This window comes from Micropterus salmoides, unplaced genomic scaffold, assembly GCF_014851395.1.
Source record: "Micropterus salmoides isolate LMB-PRFRI ecotype aquatic unplaced genomic scaffold, ASM1485139v1 Ms_hic_scaffold_4, whole genome shotgun sequence".
NCBI classification, from domain to species: Eukaryota; Metazoa; Chordata; class Actinopteri; order Centrarchiformes; family Centrarchidae; genus Micropterus; species Micropterus salmoides.
In genome coordinates, this window is record NW_024043372.1 from 23,786,354 (window position 1) to 23,804,391 (window position 18,038).

General features: G+C 40.6%; 1 protein-coding gene across 2 annotated transcripts in view; it reads left to right on the forward strand.

The window, feature by feature from the left end:
- Window positions 1-18,038, forward strand: part of dip2bb (disco-interacting protein 2 homolog Bb) — a 50,052-nt gene that overhangs the window by 15,996 nt on the left and 16,018 nt on the right. Inside the window, exons 2-26 of one of the 2 annotated variants that reach the window (XM_038696714.1) lie at window positions 1,473-1,544; window positions 2,324-2,476; window positions 5,863-5,988; window positions 6,106-6,423; window positions 7,690-7,836; window positions 8,493-8,612; window positions 9,129-9,326; window positions 9,581-9,672; window positions 10,433-10,543; window positions 10,628-10,751; window positions 11,003-11,112; window positions 11,292-11,394; window positions 11,498-11,562; window positions 12,660-12,753; window positions 12,838-12,957; window positions 13,056-13,170; window positions 13,472-13,611; window positions 14,599-14,735; window positions 14,863-14,943; window positions 15,086-15,213; window positions 15,439-15,553; window positions 15,861-16,062; window positions 16,973-17,085; window positions 17,374-17,397; window positions 17,877-17,957. In XM_038696714.1, the coding sequence (XP_038552642.1) occupies window positions 1,473-1,544; window positions 2,324-2,476; window positions 5,863-5,988; window positions 6,106-6,423; window positions 7,690-7,836; window positions 8,493-8,612; window positions 9,129-9,326; window positions 9,581-9,672; window positions 10,433-10,543; window positions 10,628-10,751; window positions 11,003-11,112; window positions 11,292-11,394; window positions 11,498-11,562; window positions 12,660-12,753; window positions 12,838-12,957; window positions 13,056-13,170; window positions 13,472-13,611; window positions 14,599-14,735; window positions 14,863-14,943; window positions 15,086-15,213; window positions 15,439-15,553; window positions 15,861-16,062; window positions 16,973-17,085; window positions 17,374-17,397; window positions 17,877-17,957 (3,089 nt within the window). The remainder of the gene's footprint in view (window positions 1-1,472; window positions 1,545-2,323; window positions 2,477-5,862; window positions 5,989-6,105; window positions 6,424-7,689; window positions 7,837-8,492; window positions 8,613-9,128; window positions 9,327-9,580; window positions 9,673-10,432; window positions 10,544-10,627; window positions 10,752-11,002; window positions 11,113-11,291; window positions 11,395-11,497; window positions 11,563-12,659; window positions 12,754-12,837; window positions 12,958-13,055; window positions 13,171-13,471; window positions 13,612-14,598; window positions 14,736-14,862; window positions 14,944-15,085; window positions 15,214-15,438; window positions 15,554-15,860; window positions 16,063-16,972; window positions 17,086-17,373; window positions 17,398-17,876; window positions 17,958-18,038) is intronic. The other variant, XM_038696715.1, reaches the window with a different exon arrangement.

Consider the following 18,038-nt stretch of genomic DNA (forward strand, 5'->3'; position numbering starts at 1 on the left):
ATATTGCTGTAGTATGATCTATAGTATGATCTTCCTCAGCAGATGAAGTTTGCCCATTTGTCATGGAATTTAGGTGTTAAATTTTACAATTTTTGAGCACTTTAAGGATGGTGGATTGTTCTGATCATCTGACCTCTTGGGCATGTCGCCTTTATCAACTCGTAGCAGTATCACCGCTGTGCCAGGATCTCAGCATATACAGAACAGAACATTGAAATGATGGTCAAACAGAAGACCAAAGGTGACTGACATCAGCCACATTGCCCAGCCACAGGTCTGTAGAGTATGTAGTTTGCGTGCCTGGCAGTCTCTCACCTGTGTCAGTGAGCCTGGAAATCCTCAACTAATCTCTATTGTCCTGTTTGGTGTAACTGGCAAGAGACGACATCGGCGGAAAGCTTCAACCTTTTATCACTGTGCGTCTCAGCAGCCTAATTTCTAATCAGGGATTAACTCATAGAGCTCTGGGAGATGATACAACTGCGGAAGAGTCACTGCCGTTCACAGAATGGGATCACCTGTTGTTACACAGACGGTGGCAGGCGTACAGTATTTAGTTTTCAGTTTTGACTTTAAATACAGGACTCCCTCATTCTTATACATTCTGTGAAAAGATGAGGTTTGAGAGTGGCCAGCTCTGCCATTGACGGACATACTGAAAGAATCATCACTGCCCATCACAGTTACTAGAGAAGTGAGTTCAGTATCTCCAGATGGATTTTTAGTAAGTGTCTGAAAATCTGACAGCTTTACCCACAGAGGAGTTTGGCATAGTCACTGCATCGCTTCAGGGCCAGCGGAGTGCTCAGTCAGCCTGTGTTGTGTCTGGTGGGGTGGAGGAAGATGCAGATGGGCTGTCGGCAGGGGGGATAGGAGGGGGTGGCAAAGGGACATTTTGCTCTTCTACCACTTGTGACTGGAGATTCCTCCTCTTCTATCCTCCTGGCTGCACCGTCACTCACCCTGTCATCTCCCCTCTCCATATCTTCCTCATCATCCTCCTCTTTGCTCTCGTCATTCTTGTTTTTTCTCCGTGATTCTCCCACCTTTCTTATGCTCAGCTTTCGTGCCTCTGAATCATCCTATCTCTTGCCCACGCTTCCGTACGTTTCCAAATTTAGTCCTGTTTTGTTTTTCTCATCGTGTCAAACTGGAGGCTGGAACCGAGCCACATCTTTGACGCCCTCAGCCATCTCTGGAGATTACTGCAACGCTGTGTGCCTCCATCTGTGTTTCCATTTTCTCCTTTACAAAGTTTTGTTGTCATTTTTTTTACCCGTCTCTCCCCTATCTGTCAATTCCTTGACAAAGAATCAGTCATTTTTTGAATGGGTCTTTTTTAACTCTTAAAATCTTTATTCAAGAATACAGAAATTCAAATATCTGTTATGTAATGCAGATCTATCAATCATTTTGCCTCAATGTGTGCAGCCTTTGAGTGAATCCGCTGCTTTGTCTGTGAACTTTTACAGGTGATATTACGCAGAAGGGCTATGAGAAGAAAAGGACCAAACTCCTGGCTCCCTTCATCATTCACACTCCAGGTATACCCCCCCCCCCCCTCAAAGTACAGCTGAAAAATCTGGTTTAACTCTTTTGTTTTTGAAGTTAACTTAAATTTTCACTTTTTATAACACGTTATTTCAACCTGGGTCTCACACTGTCAATCACTAGATGGTAAAAACATAACTGCATTGCAGTATAACTACGGTAAATGGCTGTTTCTGTAAATGACACTGGTATTGTACATTAAGATCAGACAGTGCTCACGGCTGCCTCCTAGTGGTACCATCTCTCTACTGATCTCCCCTCATCCCAATGATGCTGGAGCATTGTAAATTGTTTGCTGTGTACAAAATGTACCTACCAGCAGGAAATTAACCAGCTCTGTCTTTACTTAAAGCATCGGATGGTTTGGAGCTGACTAAAAACTTGGCTTGAGGATTTAAAATGTTTGCGGTTGCTTATCAAGCTTCTTGAGTCAACAGAATGTGACAATGTCCTCAACATAAATTTCGGAAAGAAAAAAGAAAAGAAAATATAAAGCAGGAAAGGTTGAAAGAAAAATACAAAATGTAGCACAGCCTAAATTACTGTCAAAAGTTAATATAATTCCTTAATAATTAAAATCAAAGCATTATCCAGTTTGCTATGCCATATCACAAGTTATAAGTTAACTACATTGTCCTTGAGAAAAGTGAAAGAGAACAGACCATGCTTTTTTTTAAATGTTGACAGGAATCACTCATCCCGTCCAAGATACTAAACATCACTCTCGCAAGTTTTTTCTAATTAATACATGTTTGTTGTGTGTATTTGACAGTGGAGCCGCCCCGCAAGAATGACGCGCAGCCTTCTGCTCCCAGTTCCTCCTCCAGCCATGCCCCTCCACCCTCCAGCTCGTCCCGTTACCGAGAACGCCGCTCCCGCAGAACACATCGCAGTGGAGGAACCAGGGATGACCGCTACAGATCAGGTCAGAGCTCCCACATAAAACACCACTGATGCAATGATCACTAAAGACATATACTGTAGTTTCCTCTGATAACTTTCCAGCGCTCAAATTAGCCTACATCAGCTTTACTTGTTGAGCCCAGTGTCTGTTTTTAAGCTCAGACACTGGGCTGTTTCAAAGGGACCAATTAAAGAAGAGCGTGTGTGTGTGTGTGTGTGTGTGTGTGTGTGTGTGGGGCTGAGAGAGACGAGGCAGACGACAGTGTGGTCTTGCAGCTGGGGAGCCCCTCGGTAAGCAGGACCCCCACTCTGTGAAAGCAGAGTGATGTAACTGCCTGGCTATGTGTGAGGGGGCTGTTAGGAGAACAGGGGAATACTGATCTGACGCTGACAAGGATAAAGGAAAACCAAGCAGTAGAGTAGAGGTGAAAGAGCACAGAGCATGTGAAGAGGATATTTAAGTGTCGATGTGTGTAGATGATGTTCAGACATTCAAAGCATCCTCCCTCCCATAAAAGCCCCTGCTTTTTCTTTTTTTTATTTTCTCGTCCTGCTTGCCTTTTTCACAATTCTATCATATAATTATCTAATTATATGAAACACCCGCAAAATCTATCATGCTAAATAACAGCCTGGATAATCTAAAGTCAGTCTGGTTTGGTGAGGTGTTGTTTGAAAATGCTCCGTTGTCATAGAAAATCTGACCAGTGACAGAATATTTTTTATGTGAGTGAAGGACTCAGAAGGAGATTGGGGACGGGGATTCCACACAGGGAGGATTAGAGCTGCAAAAATAGAGTAAAGGCAAAACTGAGATTGAGAAACAGAAGAGGAATGAGTGTAAATGAAACGGACTGAGGAAAAGTAGTGCTTCATTGTCTCTGGCTTGAACAATGCAGTGTTGAAGTAAAGTTTTATAGGACTGATGGGCTGAAAGAGACATCCTGGAGGAGAAGAACACAGAGCAAGGACGAGGGGCATGATTAGCCTTTTTCTATATAATGAGTGTGCCGTCCATTTTACTCTTTTCACAGTGTAGTACAGTTTAAGTGCAGTAAAAGTGCACTGATACGGCACCATTTCAGGCTGCCTTCAAAGGGAACAGGAAGGCTTGTCGATATCAGTCAAGTCTCTGAAATCCCTCCTTTACTCACTCATTCACTAATTCATCAAGAGTGTACTCTGTAGTGAGAAGCAAACCCATGATTATCACATGATAATGTGATAATCATCATCTACCACGTCATGAACACTACAGTTTTTTTGTTCCATTCGGACACTTTTTGAGAGCACTTTAAAGTGCGTAATTGCACTCAGTTGCTGGTTTATATGGTAGAAGTGTTTCTGTTATTTATTTATTTTTATATACAGTCTATACAGCCTACACTCACTGATACAAATTGTGCCAGCAAAATAATGTAAACACCTATCAGTATAACAGCACCACAAACTACATCCTCCCAAATGATCCTAAAGTTAAAGCAAACACCTCCCTATAACATTATAACCTTCATCAAGCTCTAAGGGTTATTGCGGGCCTGTATTTTAGCTAGTTGGATCTAATAGGCATTTGACTGTATTTCGGACTTAAAATGGCAGAAAGTAAATATAGTGTACTAGGAAATCTTTAAAATTCATCCTCTGTGAACCATAAATGGTTGTACAAAATTTCATGGCAATCCATCCAAAATTAAGACTAAAATTAGAACCGTCGGACAGACAAAGCCATTCCCAGACCCACGCTGCTTGCATGGCCAAAACATGGTGAGCCAGAGTTTTAAAAGAGACCATTAAGAAATATGAAGTTATAGGAAGGAGAAATGACAAAACACTGGAGCAATGAAAAACGGACGAAATGAAAGCGTAATCTCATTTTATGGGCTGCAGAGAAAGTGCAGAACAACTTTGATTTAATTGCCTCTACTCTCTTCCAGCTTCCTCCAGTTATTACTCCTCTTAAATAACCTGTCAGTACTGCAGTACTGCGTCCACCAATTTACAATATTGACTGGTTTCTGTGAGGCTACTGTGTAACAGTAAACCAGAGGTACATATGAAAGATAATACCAGAGCAAGGCCTTTAGCTGCCCAAACATCTCAGTGTTCACATTGGCACATTATGAGAGAAGATGATTTAGCCCAGAGCAGTCTGTTCAGCAGAATGCCAGTTATGTAATCATGGTCCCCACTGCTGTGTAATGAGCTGTTCCTGATAATTTATTTAAATGTGTTTATGTTTGAATGGAAATTGTGTCCTTTGACTTAATAGATGTGATTTGCCAGTGAGTGGGTTTTTGTTGCACACGTTTTGTTACGTAGTCGGAATGTGTGGCTGTTCACGTGGTCCTTTCTTAATGTGCCTGTGGGTGTCATCAAGTGAAAGTATCTCTGGGTTTGTTACTGTGTGCATGTATGTAGGCGCGTAGGTGTGTGGGCTAGTACACAGCCTCGTTCTCTCCTCCTCTCGTGGTTTCCTGTTTCAGTGTGAAAACACAGTCATCCTCTTGGGATTTTCTTCTGACTTCTTCCTTACTATATATATATATATATATATATATACTTTTTCTTAACATGTGAATATGCTGTTTATTCTTTAACAAAGCCTCATTTAAACAAAACTAAAATGCTGCTGTCAAAAATGAATGGTAAGAAACGAAGCAGGGGTTACCAAAAAAGCAGATTGTGATCATCTAAAACGAAGTGATGTTTCCCTTTAGGTCATCGTGGGTTGAATGTGTCTATGAGCTGAGAGCAGAGTCACCAGAGGGACGTTTTTTTGTTTGTTTTTTTTAAAGCAAAAAATACAATTTTGTTTAGCGGATGTTTGTTTTTCTTCTTTTCTGTGCAACACATCCTCTCACAACCTGTAAAATGTATCTTGTCACCTATTCTGTGGCAAGATAAATCCAATCAGATCTTTTTTTGACTGGATAAATTGAAAACATAATTGTACTAATAATTCACTGCATCACTGCATTAACTATTATTTCCTACTATACCTGACACTGTTTTACCTCTTTTGAAAGCAGGAATTTTCCAGGAACCCCAAAACTTTTGTAGGACACCTTGAGAAAACAGGATCTTAACTTATTTCCCAGGTCATAGTTTCTACTCCCCCAAAACCGCATACAGATCCTCTTGGTTAGGACCCACTGATCTAGAAGACTCACAGCACAATTAAACTATTAAAATGAAGTAATAGCATTAGCCTGTTCAAAGGTTGTTAATAAGCTAATATACAGGGAAAGAAAAAGTTCAGCACAACAAGAGTACGACTAGTATGAGTCAATTCAAGAAGCTGTTTTCATTGTTTCTTTTATTGTTTCTTTGCTTTGAATCTGATCCAAAGCTGCTACGATCAAGTCAAACCATGCCTAACTCAAACTATATTGTTTTCTGTGTATGCAGATATACATACTGAGGCAGTCCAAGCTGCCCTGGCAAAACATAAAGAGGAGAAGATGGCACTCCCCATGCCTACCAAGCGACGCTCCACTTATGTGCAATCTCCCATTGAAACCCGCACACCACCAGGTAGGACAGGAAGAAGGACAGTCCTCCTGCTCTGTCATAATGCTTTTACAGACAGACTGACCGTTAGCCAGGAGGATACAGTGCTGGATATTTCATCCTTTTTTCTCTCTTCCTCAGACTCCTCATCAGGTTCTGAAGATGAGACGTCTGTGCGCAGGCAGTCGTCAGTGGTCGCTCCTGCGCCTCCGGTCAATCCCAACCTGCAGAGCCCAGACTCTTGGATCAACCGCACAGTCCAGGGCTCCTCCACCTCCTCTTCGGCCTCCTCCACCTTGTCCCACGGAGAGGCCAAGCCGCAGCCTCAGAGCCAGCCTCAGCCTCAGCCTCAGCTCCAGTACAAGCCGCAGTACCAACCTCTGTATCAGCCTCACCACCAGCCGCATGAGCAGCCCCACACCGCAGCTGTGACGGACATGCTGGCTCACAGTCGCATTGGTGAGGCACTCGACTGATTTTTGTCTGGGGTAAAATATTCATGGACACGACTGGTGTTGTTGGGTTTATTAGGTTTGTCCAAAATTAACTTGTTATTACAGGGAATACTGGCATATTCTGGTGCTTGTTGGTGTTATTCTTCTATCAAGAGCTAAACTTTTTGTATAATAGTTCATGAAAAGGGACATAACTACATTCAGACAGTGACGATTACATTTAACCATAATCCCCCATTTAGCATTTATAAGCAGTATATAAATACTGAAACAATAGTTAATAACTCACCGTAGTGTATATGTAAGCAAATAAAGTGTTAATAATACATTTATTTCAACAATTGGAACTTCTCCTATGAAGCATTCATAACTGGTGTATAAACAGTTAATGAATGATTGACAACACAGTATTATATGAAGCTGTAATCATATGTATTGATGTATGATTACACACTAACAAATCCTTACAGTGTGTAATGAAGCATTTATTAACTGTTATACCCATGTACTTATCAGTCCACAGACAAAATGTGTTCAGAAGTCGATGTGGAGCTTTAAGGTTCAATCTTGACCTTGGACAAAAATCTTAACTCAAGATGCTCTTAAGAGATTTCTTCCAGAGCTTTCACCTACATCTTGTGACTTTCATTAACTAACAGGGCTCGGTTGCCATTTAGAGTGAAAAAGTTGAAGTTAAAAGAATTAATAAAAAAAAGTAATAATGATAACAACACCGTAAACAAAAAACATCACAATTAAACACAAACCAGATGCTATGCATGAACCTGAAGCATGACACAGGATAAATCCACTAAAAGTAAACATAACTTATTTCCATAGTGGCTCTGGTTTGCCCAAAACCATGAAAACAACTGCTGTGCCTGAAGTATATTACAGACTTAACTGAAAGTGGCAAAATTCAGACTTAATAATCATAGACAATATTCCAAAAAGTTCATATAATAAAATTTTAAATGTTAAATAATAGAATTTTAAATGTTAAATGCAATCATTCATAGCTACACTTTTCGTTTTACTAAATAAAAAGTTACACCTGCTTTTTAAACTAATGGAGTATTGTTATCTAGCGAGCTGTCCCACTGAAAGGATTCATATTCAAATATCTTTACATTTTGACTGCATTTAAATTCTGCCTAGAATGATACCTACTGTGTGTTGGTCTTTGTTACGCTTCAGTCCTTGTAATTAAAAATCCAGCTGAAACCAGGAGGGCATCGTTCAGACTGTCCTCCCTTTCTTCCCCTTGCAGCCCCCTCAGAAAACAGCGCCCCCCCTCCAGATGTGACAGCTGTGGCCCCTCCATCCAGAGGGTCGCGTGTGGACCTGCCCTCTAACGCCGTGGTCCGAGGGATGAGCCGCGGGCAGAGCCGCTCAAGCATGATGGAGACTGCGGATGGTAACGACTACACCATATAACATTTGCATTTGTTTGCATGTCTCTATAGGAGCCTCTGTCTGACTCCACTCGCACTCTTCTCGCTCCAAAATAAGTGACCACCAAACATGACATATCGTTAATCAGACTTTACTGCTTTCTTTTCTTCTTGATCTTTCTCCACCCTGTCACATGTTTATTTGACTGGCTAATAGGAAGAGGTAATATCCAGAGTAAGGAAACTCCTTAATATATAAATAATGTCCATAGCCTCCTGTGTTTGTTGTTGTACCCTTAACTCTCCCTCCTGTTTGTAATGAATGATTATAGAAATAAATGCAACACCAACAACATCCACGCACAGAGTGAATCCTCACGTGTGATCCCAAACCAAAAGAAACAACCTCTACCCCAGTTCACACCGTGTTTTCCTTGTGTTGTTGCCACCTACGTGTGCTGCTTTTCCTTCCCAAAAGACATTAGAATCAATTCAAGACAAATAATTCAATCTACAAAAATAGAGTCTCTTGTGATATGGGATAAAGAGCAGCAGACAGTATGAGATGGTAAGAAGTTTAAACGTGTAGTGTTGTATCACTGGATGGATGAGCCACGGAGTGTGTGTGACTGTGTGTTTGCCCTGCCACCGCCCCTCTCCTCCTTCATCCTGGCTGTAGGAGTTCCTGTGAACAGCAGAGTGTCCACTAAGATCCAGCAGCTGCTCAACACCCTGAAGAGGCCCAAGAGGCCGCCGCTCAGTGAGTTCTTCACAGACGACTCAGAGGAGATCGTAGAAGGTACACCGCTTCATAAAAACAACTCTAACCACTGTGTTCCCAATACGCCGCTTAAATTTCTGTTGTAATTTCTGTACTACATCACAAAAAATATTACAAACTGAGTTTGCGTACTGCAGCATTGTGTAATAATACATAAAGTACTGATACTTTATAGATAAGTTATAAGCCGTTAAGTTTTGGGTCGTTAGTTTGGCCAGTGTTTCTCCTACTGTTTGGTAACACTGCAATTTAAATCATCAAGTTGGCAGCTGTAAATGTTAATAAGTTGTTAATAAATGGATTGTAGTAAAAAAAGTCCAACCAGTCAAAGGCATTTTTCACAACCTGGATATGTCTGATCTATAAACCGTTAGTAAATGCTAAACTATTAACCATTAATAAAGTAATCAGTTGCAACTAATAAAATGTGCCTCATTATAAAGTATATTTGGTTGTATACTTGGTACGTTTGGATGTCATTAATCTGTAATATACCCAAAAATGTTCTGCGCTCTCTCTCTCTCTCTCTCACAGTGCCCCAGGTGGACCCCAACACACCGAAGCCAGAGGGCCGTCAGATCATCCCAGTGAAAGGGGAGCCTTTGGGAGTGGTCAGTAACTGGCCCCCAGCCCTGCAGGCAGCGTTGGCCCGCTGGGGGGCCACTCAGGGGAAGAGCCCCGCCCTCACTGCTCTTGATATCACGGGCAAACCGCTCTACACACTGACTTATGGTGAGACACAGGACTATTAATATGCAGCCTGGAAGGATGTTTATGGTGTAAAATCAGTAGCAGTAACATACAGCTGCTGGTAGTTAGTTAAAGGTACTACGCTGTGTTGAGAGCTATTTCAGGAGTTCATGTCAAGAGTTCATCTGGACAATAGAAAGATGTGTGTACTCTGTGACATGGGATTTTTGGCAGAGGTAAGACATATAACCTTCTCTCCTTACTCCCTCGTCCCCACTCCACCTTCTGTCTGTTAGGGAAGCTGTGGAGTCGCAGCGTGAAGCTGGCGTACACCCTCCTGAACAAGCTGGGCGCCAAGAATGAACAAATCCTCAAACCTGGAGACAGGGTGAGAGAGCGGACACGCTGAAAGCAGACTCACACACAACATGCATATAACAATGGTAGTGTCACCCTGACAAATTAATTTTGAAATATTTGCAGAAACGAGATTTAAACCTGTATATTTCCAACTTCTCTCCCAATGATGTGTCTTTGTGCAACTGCTCCAGCAGTGATTTATTATTGTTGACTTGAATTATCTGTGAAAGACGGGACTAAAAACTAAATGAAATTACATTATTTTTATTTCAACAAAGTGGATTGCCATGAAATTTTCTACAGCCATCCATAGTGCTAAGATGACTCCTCTTGACTTTAGTGATCTCCTGACTTTTCCTCTTGTCAGGTCAAAATTTCAATTGATCTAATACGTATGTACCTCCAAAATATATATATCATTGTGAGCATGTTAAATGTAAATGCTCCGTATTTGTATAGCCACGCAAAGCGCTTTTACACTAAATCTGCATTCACCATTCACATGCAGTCTGAAGGAGCTGGGTATTGAACTACTGACCTTCTGATTAACGGGCAACCCGCTCTACCTCCTGAGTCACAGTCGCCCATGCTGATGTTAGCATTTAGCTTAAAGCACCTGTGTAGTACAAACTCACAGAGTTGCTAGCTCGGCATTAGACCTGTAGTTCTTGTTACTATTGTTAGTAACAATGTAACATTTTACCACCAGCGTTTATATCCATTAAGATTTTTCTTCTTTATAATCCAATGTAAAACAATCCTAAATGTAAAGTTCAATGTCTTGGTAGGTGGCGCTGGTGTACCCCAACAGTGACCCTGGGATGTTCTGGGTGGCCTTCTACGGCTGCCTCCTGGCTGAAGTTATACCTGTACCTATTGAAGTACCACTGTCTCGCAAGGTAAGAAAACCCACAGAGGAACATTTTGTGACTACATAGAGAGTTTTTCCTTTTCTGTTTAACTATGAATGTGTGTGTTTTTAGGATGCAGGTATCAGCCAGGTGGGGTTTCTGCTCGGAAGCTGTGGTGTTGGTCTGGCTCTGACAAGTGAGATCTGTCTGAAGGGTTTACCCAAGACACCCACTGGGGAAATACTGCAATTTAAAGGTCAGTGAGCTCTTTCAGGAATGATTGAACTTTATTTGAACAATTAGACATATTCCTTTAAAAATACCATAGTCTTTTATGAAATATTGCTGAAAGGAAAACATATAATGGCTAAATCTCAGATCAACTTCCGTAATACAAAGTTGTTACGCAGGGAGGGTACAATGTGCTCTGTGTTTTAATGAAGAATGGATGATGAAGCCTCCTTGATATTACTTGACTTTACTTTTACTGATGCTTTTCTCTGATAGGCTGGCCTCGACTTAAGTGGGTGGTGACAGACTCAAAATACCTGACCAAGCCTTCCAAAGACTGGCAGCCGCACATCCCCACTGCCAACACTGACCCTGCATACATAGAGGTACTGCAGTTACTGCTTTTCATGAGACTATCTTGTATAACTGGCTGTTGTTTAGCACACAATAAAAACAGAACTTGATTTGGGAACATTAAAACCTGAGTATTATTGCGTCCTGATGTGGTTTGAAAAGTCAAGTGTTGCGATTTTATATGTCTGTCCGGTGTTTGCTCTCTGTTTAGTACAAGGCGAGTAAAGATGGCACAGTAGTGGGTGTGGCTGTGTCTAAAGTAGCCATGTTGACCCACTGTCAAGCACTGACCCAGGCCTGCAACTACTGTGAGGGTGAGTAAAGACCCAGAGTGTCGTCATCATCTGTCATCTGAAGGTTTCTTCATCAACACGGCTGTTATAAGTCTGAAGACACTTCTGTCTTTCTTCACTTTAGGGGAAACTTTAGTGAATGTCCTGGACTTTAAAAAGGATATGGGCCTATGGCATGGAGTTCTCACAGTAAGTGCATATGCACGTGTGCAATAATACAAATCCATTTTTGCTTTCAAAATGGTTTTAAATGATGATAGTTGCACCACAACAGAGAAGAAAGGGGAATTTTAGTGTCTGTGTTCTCATCAAGTATCTGGTAAATTGACCAAATGTCCAAATTATAAAAACTTCATGGATTCCATGATGGACATGTGAAAAATCCCATGGTTTTTTGGGACTTGATACAGTACTTTTTTCAGAATTAAAGCTGTTTTAAGTTGTTTTATTTCCATTGGTCCCTTATGCATTATTCTTATTAGATACATGGGGCTGGGCAATAAAACAGTAATGATAATTATCACGATTTAATTTTCCTTAATAACAATATAACAAATGTTCGATACATGTTTTATTAGCACTCCATTTTTCTGTTAAGATGTTTATTTTGTTGAGGAAAAGGAACTGAAAAAAGATTTTAACTAATTGTATCAAATTTTATAAATCATTTAAAAAAATCATAATTGTTTTGAATATTCTGTTTCAGATTTGTGAAGAGATCCACTGAGAAAATAATTAAATAAAACAAAACCAGCCTTTAAACTGAAAATAAATAATATAATTAATATAATAATAATAATAATATATAATAATAATAATAATAATAATTTAACATTTATTGTGATAATTATAAATATCGAATTATATGAAATGTTTTTATCATGATAACATTTTTGGCCATATCGCCCAGCCCTGTACAGATATTTACCACATGTTGATCTGTTGCTCACATTATGTTATCTAGCTTGTGTAACTTTTGTATCATTTCTTTTTTAGTCTCTGTCTCTATTTTGTATACTTTGAAAAGATATGATTTTGTTTGTTTATTCCACCCACATTATGTCTGATTTACCTTTTAGAAATGTCTTTATTGAATTCATTAACAATTTACATCATTTATAATGGTACGATAAAATAAACAAAGCATTACACTTTTAGCTATTAGATCAGATTCTGTTGAAAGTTGGGGCGTCTTTAACATGATTTAGTAGAATTGCCCAACGTGGGGTTTTTGTCATGATTATTATACTGTATTAGCTGCTTAATCAGGTTTTGTTGGTTTCCAGGCAGTGATGAACAGAATACACACTATCAGTGTTCCCTATGCTGTAATGAAGGCTTGTCCCCTCTCCTGGGTACAGAGGGTCCACATCCACAAAGGTAAATTTACTGATCCCTCAGCTTGAGTAAGGCCATACAAAAAAACTGAATGTATAACATGACGACATGTTTACTCTCGTGCAGCTCGTATAGCTTTGGTGAAGTGCCGTGATCTACACTGGGCCATGATGGCTCATCGGGACCAGAGAGACACCAGTCTGGCTTCATTACGGATGCTGATTGTTGCTGATGGTGCTAACCCCTGTGAGTACTTCATGACCCCCAGCTTTGTAAAACTAGGGGCTTTCAAACCACACAAATTAGATTTAATATTTTGAATCCCTTATCTTTTTCTGATCTAGGGTCGGTGTCTTCTTGTGATGCCTTCCTGAACGTGTTTCAGTCCCACGGGCTGAAACCTGAGGTTATCTGTCCATGTGCTACCTCCCCTGAGGCCATGACAGTAGCTATACGCCGGTATGTCACTAACGCATATTCCATTTTTATGTAGGATTTTTTCCCAAACTCTCTATTACCACCTACCTCCCATTTCTCCCTCCTTCCCACTATCACATCCCCAATTTGAATCCAGTGATGAATAATAAAAGCTGACAAAGAAAAACATGGCACACTGCTTCACTCATGGTTGATTTTTATATTTACTGCTCTATCAGGGTAAGATTGTATGTGGTGGTGGACGTGGGCAGGTGGGCAGATCTGTGAGAACAGATGGGATGGATGGAAATATTCATGTTTGAGTGAACTCTCTCCTGTGTAGACCGGGAGTCCCTGGCGCACCCCTCCCTGCCCGTGCCATTCTTTCCATGGGTGGCCTGAGCCACGGTGTCATCAGGGTCAACACAGAGGACAAGAACTCCGCCCTGACTGTACAAGATGTGGGGCACGTCATGCCTGGAGGTGAGGATAGAAGGAAAGATAAACAAGTCGCATGAAAAACAAATGACAGACAAGTGCTTGTAGGCAAAAAAAGAGTTGGCTGGCAAAAAAGAAAAAACACATTCATGACTTAAAGTATGTTAGAATTGTAAGCCGACTAAGCAAACATGAATGTTTGTGGAAAGGATTGATTAGGAACACAGGAAAGAGTGGTGCGTTGAAGCCAACTCTCAAATCAGAGATTTGTTGGAGCTTTCTTCAAGCACGTGAACACACCAACAAGAAAACGCTCTCTACTGCATTAACACAAGATGATGAGATAACTTTGGCAAAAAAATGAAATGCTAAATATTTCCTGTGATGGATCTCAAAAGAAAGTCAGATATCTGCAAGTTGATTTCCATTTTATTCTTGCATAAATGTTGAAGGCTGGGAATAAAAAATATGATATGCTTTGGAAAATGTTTAATAGTAATGTAAAATATATACAATTCCTTGTTTTTTTATTACAGTGTCATGTATACAACTACGTGCCACAACACTCCCACTCCACTTCATGTCTACAACAAAATTACTAAATTACTCATTAAACATAATCATACATTTATAGCCATACTGAAACTCCAAATAAAGGCTAATTAAATGGTCCATCTTGTCTGCTGACATTTGTAAGTAACTCACACCTCAAAATTAAATAACCATTAAAATTTTTGATTGTCTCTACACCATAATATTTCATGGTTTTGTCAAACCATGTCATTAAAAATTGATACACTTCTATCATAGTATCAATACTCCAGAAGAAAATGACTCTTTCCATTTCTCTGAAATCACACAGCTCACACAATCTTTATTCCTCCTGAATATTTTTTTATGTGCCAGCCTCAACAGCTAGAGAAAGAATAAACGTTTTAAAAGTGCAACTATAGATCTTTGCTCTCATATGTAGTATATACCTTTAAGTTATGAAGTCCATGTTTTCTAAATGCTACCTTTGTGTGTCTCCAGCTCTGATGTGCATTGTAAAGGCAGACGGGCCTCCTCAGTTGTGTAAAACAGATGAGATAGGAGAGATAATAGTAAACTCCCGTGCTGGAGGCAACATGTACTACGGCCTGCCTGGAGTCACCAAAAACACCTTTGAGGTATGAAAGTGGAGTTACACCCACAATCTGCCTGTGCTGCTGCAACAATCTCATAAATTAGAAACTTAATTAATTCACTTTTTGTGGTGTATTGCCATCCTTTCTGTCTGTGTATCCTCATGTTCAGGTGATACCGGTTAATGCTAATGGAGTTCCCATTGGAGAGATTCCATTTGTGCGGTCAGGACTCTTGGGGTTTGTTGGCCCAGTAAGTAGGACTGTTTCATTACAGTACAACATCTGTGGTAACTTGAGCCTTCCTGGAAACCATCCGTCTCTTTCTGTCTTTGAATGGGTCTGTATACTTAACAGTATAATGACCCTGCTGTGTGTGCCCCCGCTCTGTGCAGGGCAGTCTGATCTTTGTGGTGGGGAAGATTGAGGGCCTGCTGATGGTGAGCGGACGGAGGCACAACGCTGATGACCTGGTGGCCACCGCTCTTGCCGTGGAGCCAGTCAAGACTGTGTACCGTGGAAGGTGAGGAGATCACCGAATTCTTCTTCACACAAAAATGATGCGCTTCTCTGTTGAAGTGTGAATACTAATTTTCACTACTGACATCTGGTGGCACAAAGGAAGCACAGCAGGCCCCAAAATGGCATGTAATGTTGACGTATAAACAACATTTAAACTGCTTGTGATTTCCATATCCTCTGAATAATCTCTAACATATCTGTGTGTGTTTCTGTGTGTGTGTGTCAGGATCACTGTGTTTTCAGTCACGGTGTTCTATGACGAGAGGGTCGTGATTGTGGCGGAGCAGAGGCCAGACGCCAGCGAGGAGGACAGTTTCCAGTGGATGAGCCGAGTGCTTCAGGTGAATCGCCTCATCGTCTCCTTCCAAATGTTTTGTTTATGTGAGGCAAACCACATGGAGCGGTGTGCAGTACTTCTTTTGTGTGTAAAATAATACTCTAAATCATGTTCAGTCAGTACTACTACACTGCGATGTTAAAGATTTCCATTCAATGTGTCTGTAATAATATAGAGACAAAAATCACCATTTTGTCAGCAGAGGTTAAGTTACTTTAACTACTCAGAATATTCCTTTAGTGTATAACTCATTTTTTCACACAATTTTACTGCTCAACCAACCATGTCTCGATGTTTGATTTCCTCTGTAGGCTATCGACAGTATCCATCAGGTGGGCCTCTACTGTCTAGCTCTTGTCCCGGCCAACACCTTACCTAAAACACCCCTGGGTGGCATCCATATCTCTGACACCAAGCAGTTCTTCTTAGACGGCAACCTGCACCCCTGCAACATCCTGATGTGTCCCCATACCTGTGTCACCAACCTGCCCAAGCCCCGCCAGAAGCAGCCTGGTAGGTGATGCATATCTGGTAAAACAGGCTTGTGAAACGTGTATTAAGATCTTTTATGGTTAAGGTAAAAAAAAAGGACTGACCATGACGGCAAAGATAAGAGGAGCTGCTGACAGTTCTGCAAGTCAGTCAGGATATAAAGTGTTTTGTAAAATAAGAGCCTGGTTGTGGGGTTACGTAACAATTTCATTAGAGTTTCTGGTTTTGGGAAAAGGATATTTCTCCCGTGTTGGCTCTGGCTGTGGCGAAGTTGAGCAAATGTCACACAAGGGTTTGTTTTTAATCTGTCATAAAACAAAAAACACATGACACACAAATATCACCAAAATCCATCCAATTTGAAAAAACATGACATGCAGAGAAACCCCAAAATGAAACAAAATAGAACAACCTATAAGCAACATATAACATGAACAAAGTGTTTTAGTGTAAAATTAAAGCACGACACAGGATAAAAACACTACAAGTTATAATAACTTATTTTCACAGGGCTCCTTGCGTCCCCCTTAACCATTATAAAACAAAGACTGCTGTGCCCCTGCTACACTGCAGACTTACATGAAAGTTGTAACATGCAGATTTAAGTATAGTATAACATTATTACTCATTATACAAACTGCACATTTTCACCAAAATACTGAATACAGTCACGCATCACTCCTCATTCCATTTCCATAATCTGTGTACTTAAACACATACAGTATTATATTTAATGCAGTTTTTATACTGCAGTCTTTGTATTCTCACAGGATTAGTTTTATTGGCAGACCTCTATCTTACCCAAACTAGTAATGCTGTTTAAATGTTTTACTTTCCAGACTAATGTCTCTTTGGTTAAACCTATGAGGGCTGCTGTATAAATGATACTGTATTACACTCATCTCTCTCTCACACTCATTTTTTCTTGTAGTTGGCGTAGGTCCTGCATCCGTGATGGTGGGCAACCTGGTGGCAGGGAAGAGGATTGCCCAGGCCGCAGGCAGGGACCTCGGCATGATCGAAGACCAGGATCTTGTCCGAAAGGTAGTGTGACCATGAATGCTGTAACTCTCACTTTCAACCTGCCACTACCTCCGTATTACCTGTAACTCTGTATAACCATATTCCACACTGTTTTCAAAAGAGCCTAAGCATGTCATTCAGAAGCAGCAGGAAATGTGTGCACCAATGCTCACAATGTGTTATGATGGTAAATAGTTTGTTTTGAAGACTTTCCACTGCCAGTGTAACAATGGCCCAGTCCCAGTTTTATAGATTAAAAAAAAATTTGGACTCTTCTCTCTTTCTGCTCCCGTCTCTCTCTGGATGTAGCTCTGTATGTGGCCCACTGTGATGGTAAGAATTATGGCCCCCTTATGGCATCTTCCCAACACCTTGTCTTTATTGTCGCCATGCTCTAATGTATATTGTACTTTGGTTTTATTTTGTGTGTTAAAATGTGACATAAGCAAAAAAAAGTGCATGTTTTAAAATCTGTTACAAGAAATGCACCTTCTGTAGCTTTCCCTTGTTTTACTGCAGACGTACCTTTCACATCCTAAGTTATTGTTCATTATTTTAAGAGCACAATTGGCTCTGAGTATGTGGTATAAATTGTTTGCACGTTGGCATGAGATAATTTATGCCAGACAGCTGTCTAATGAGACATGCAGTCTCTGAGCATCACTTTGTGTTGTTTTATTTAAGTCTTCCATCAGTACAAAGCTCCTCCCTGTATACGCCCTCCATGGTTGTGTTTGTAAAATTGTATACAGATTATCAAACCCTCAGATGTACAGTACTGTACATGTAATTTTTTTTTCTTTGTTTTTCAGCACCAGTATCTGTCAGAGGCTCTACACTGGAGGGCACAGACAGACCCAGATCATGTCCTCTTTGTCCTTCTTAATGCCAAGGTACCACATATTTTATATATATACCAAGTACATAAAATGTGTATATACTTGCAATGTAATACACAAGCTATTGCTACTTAA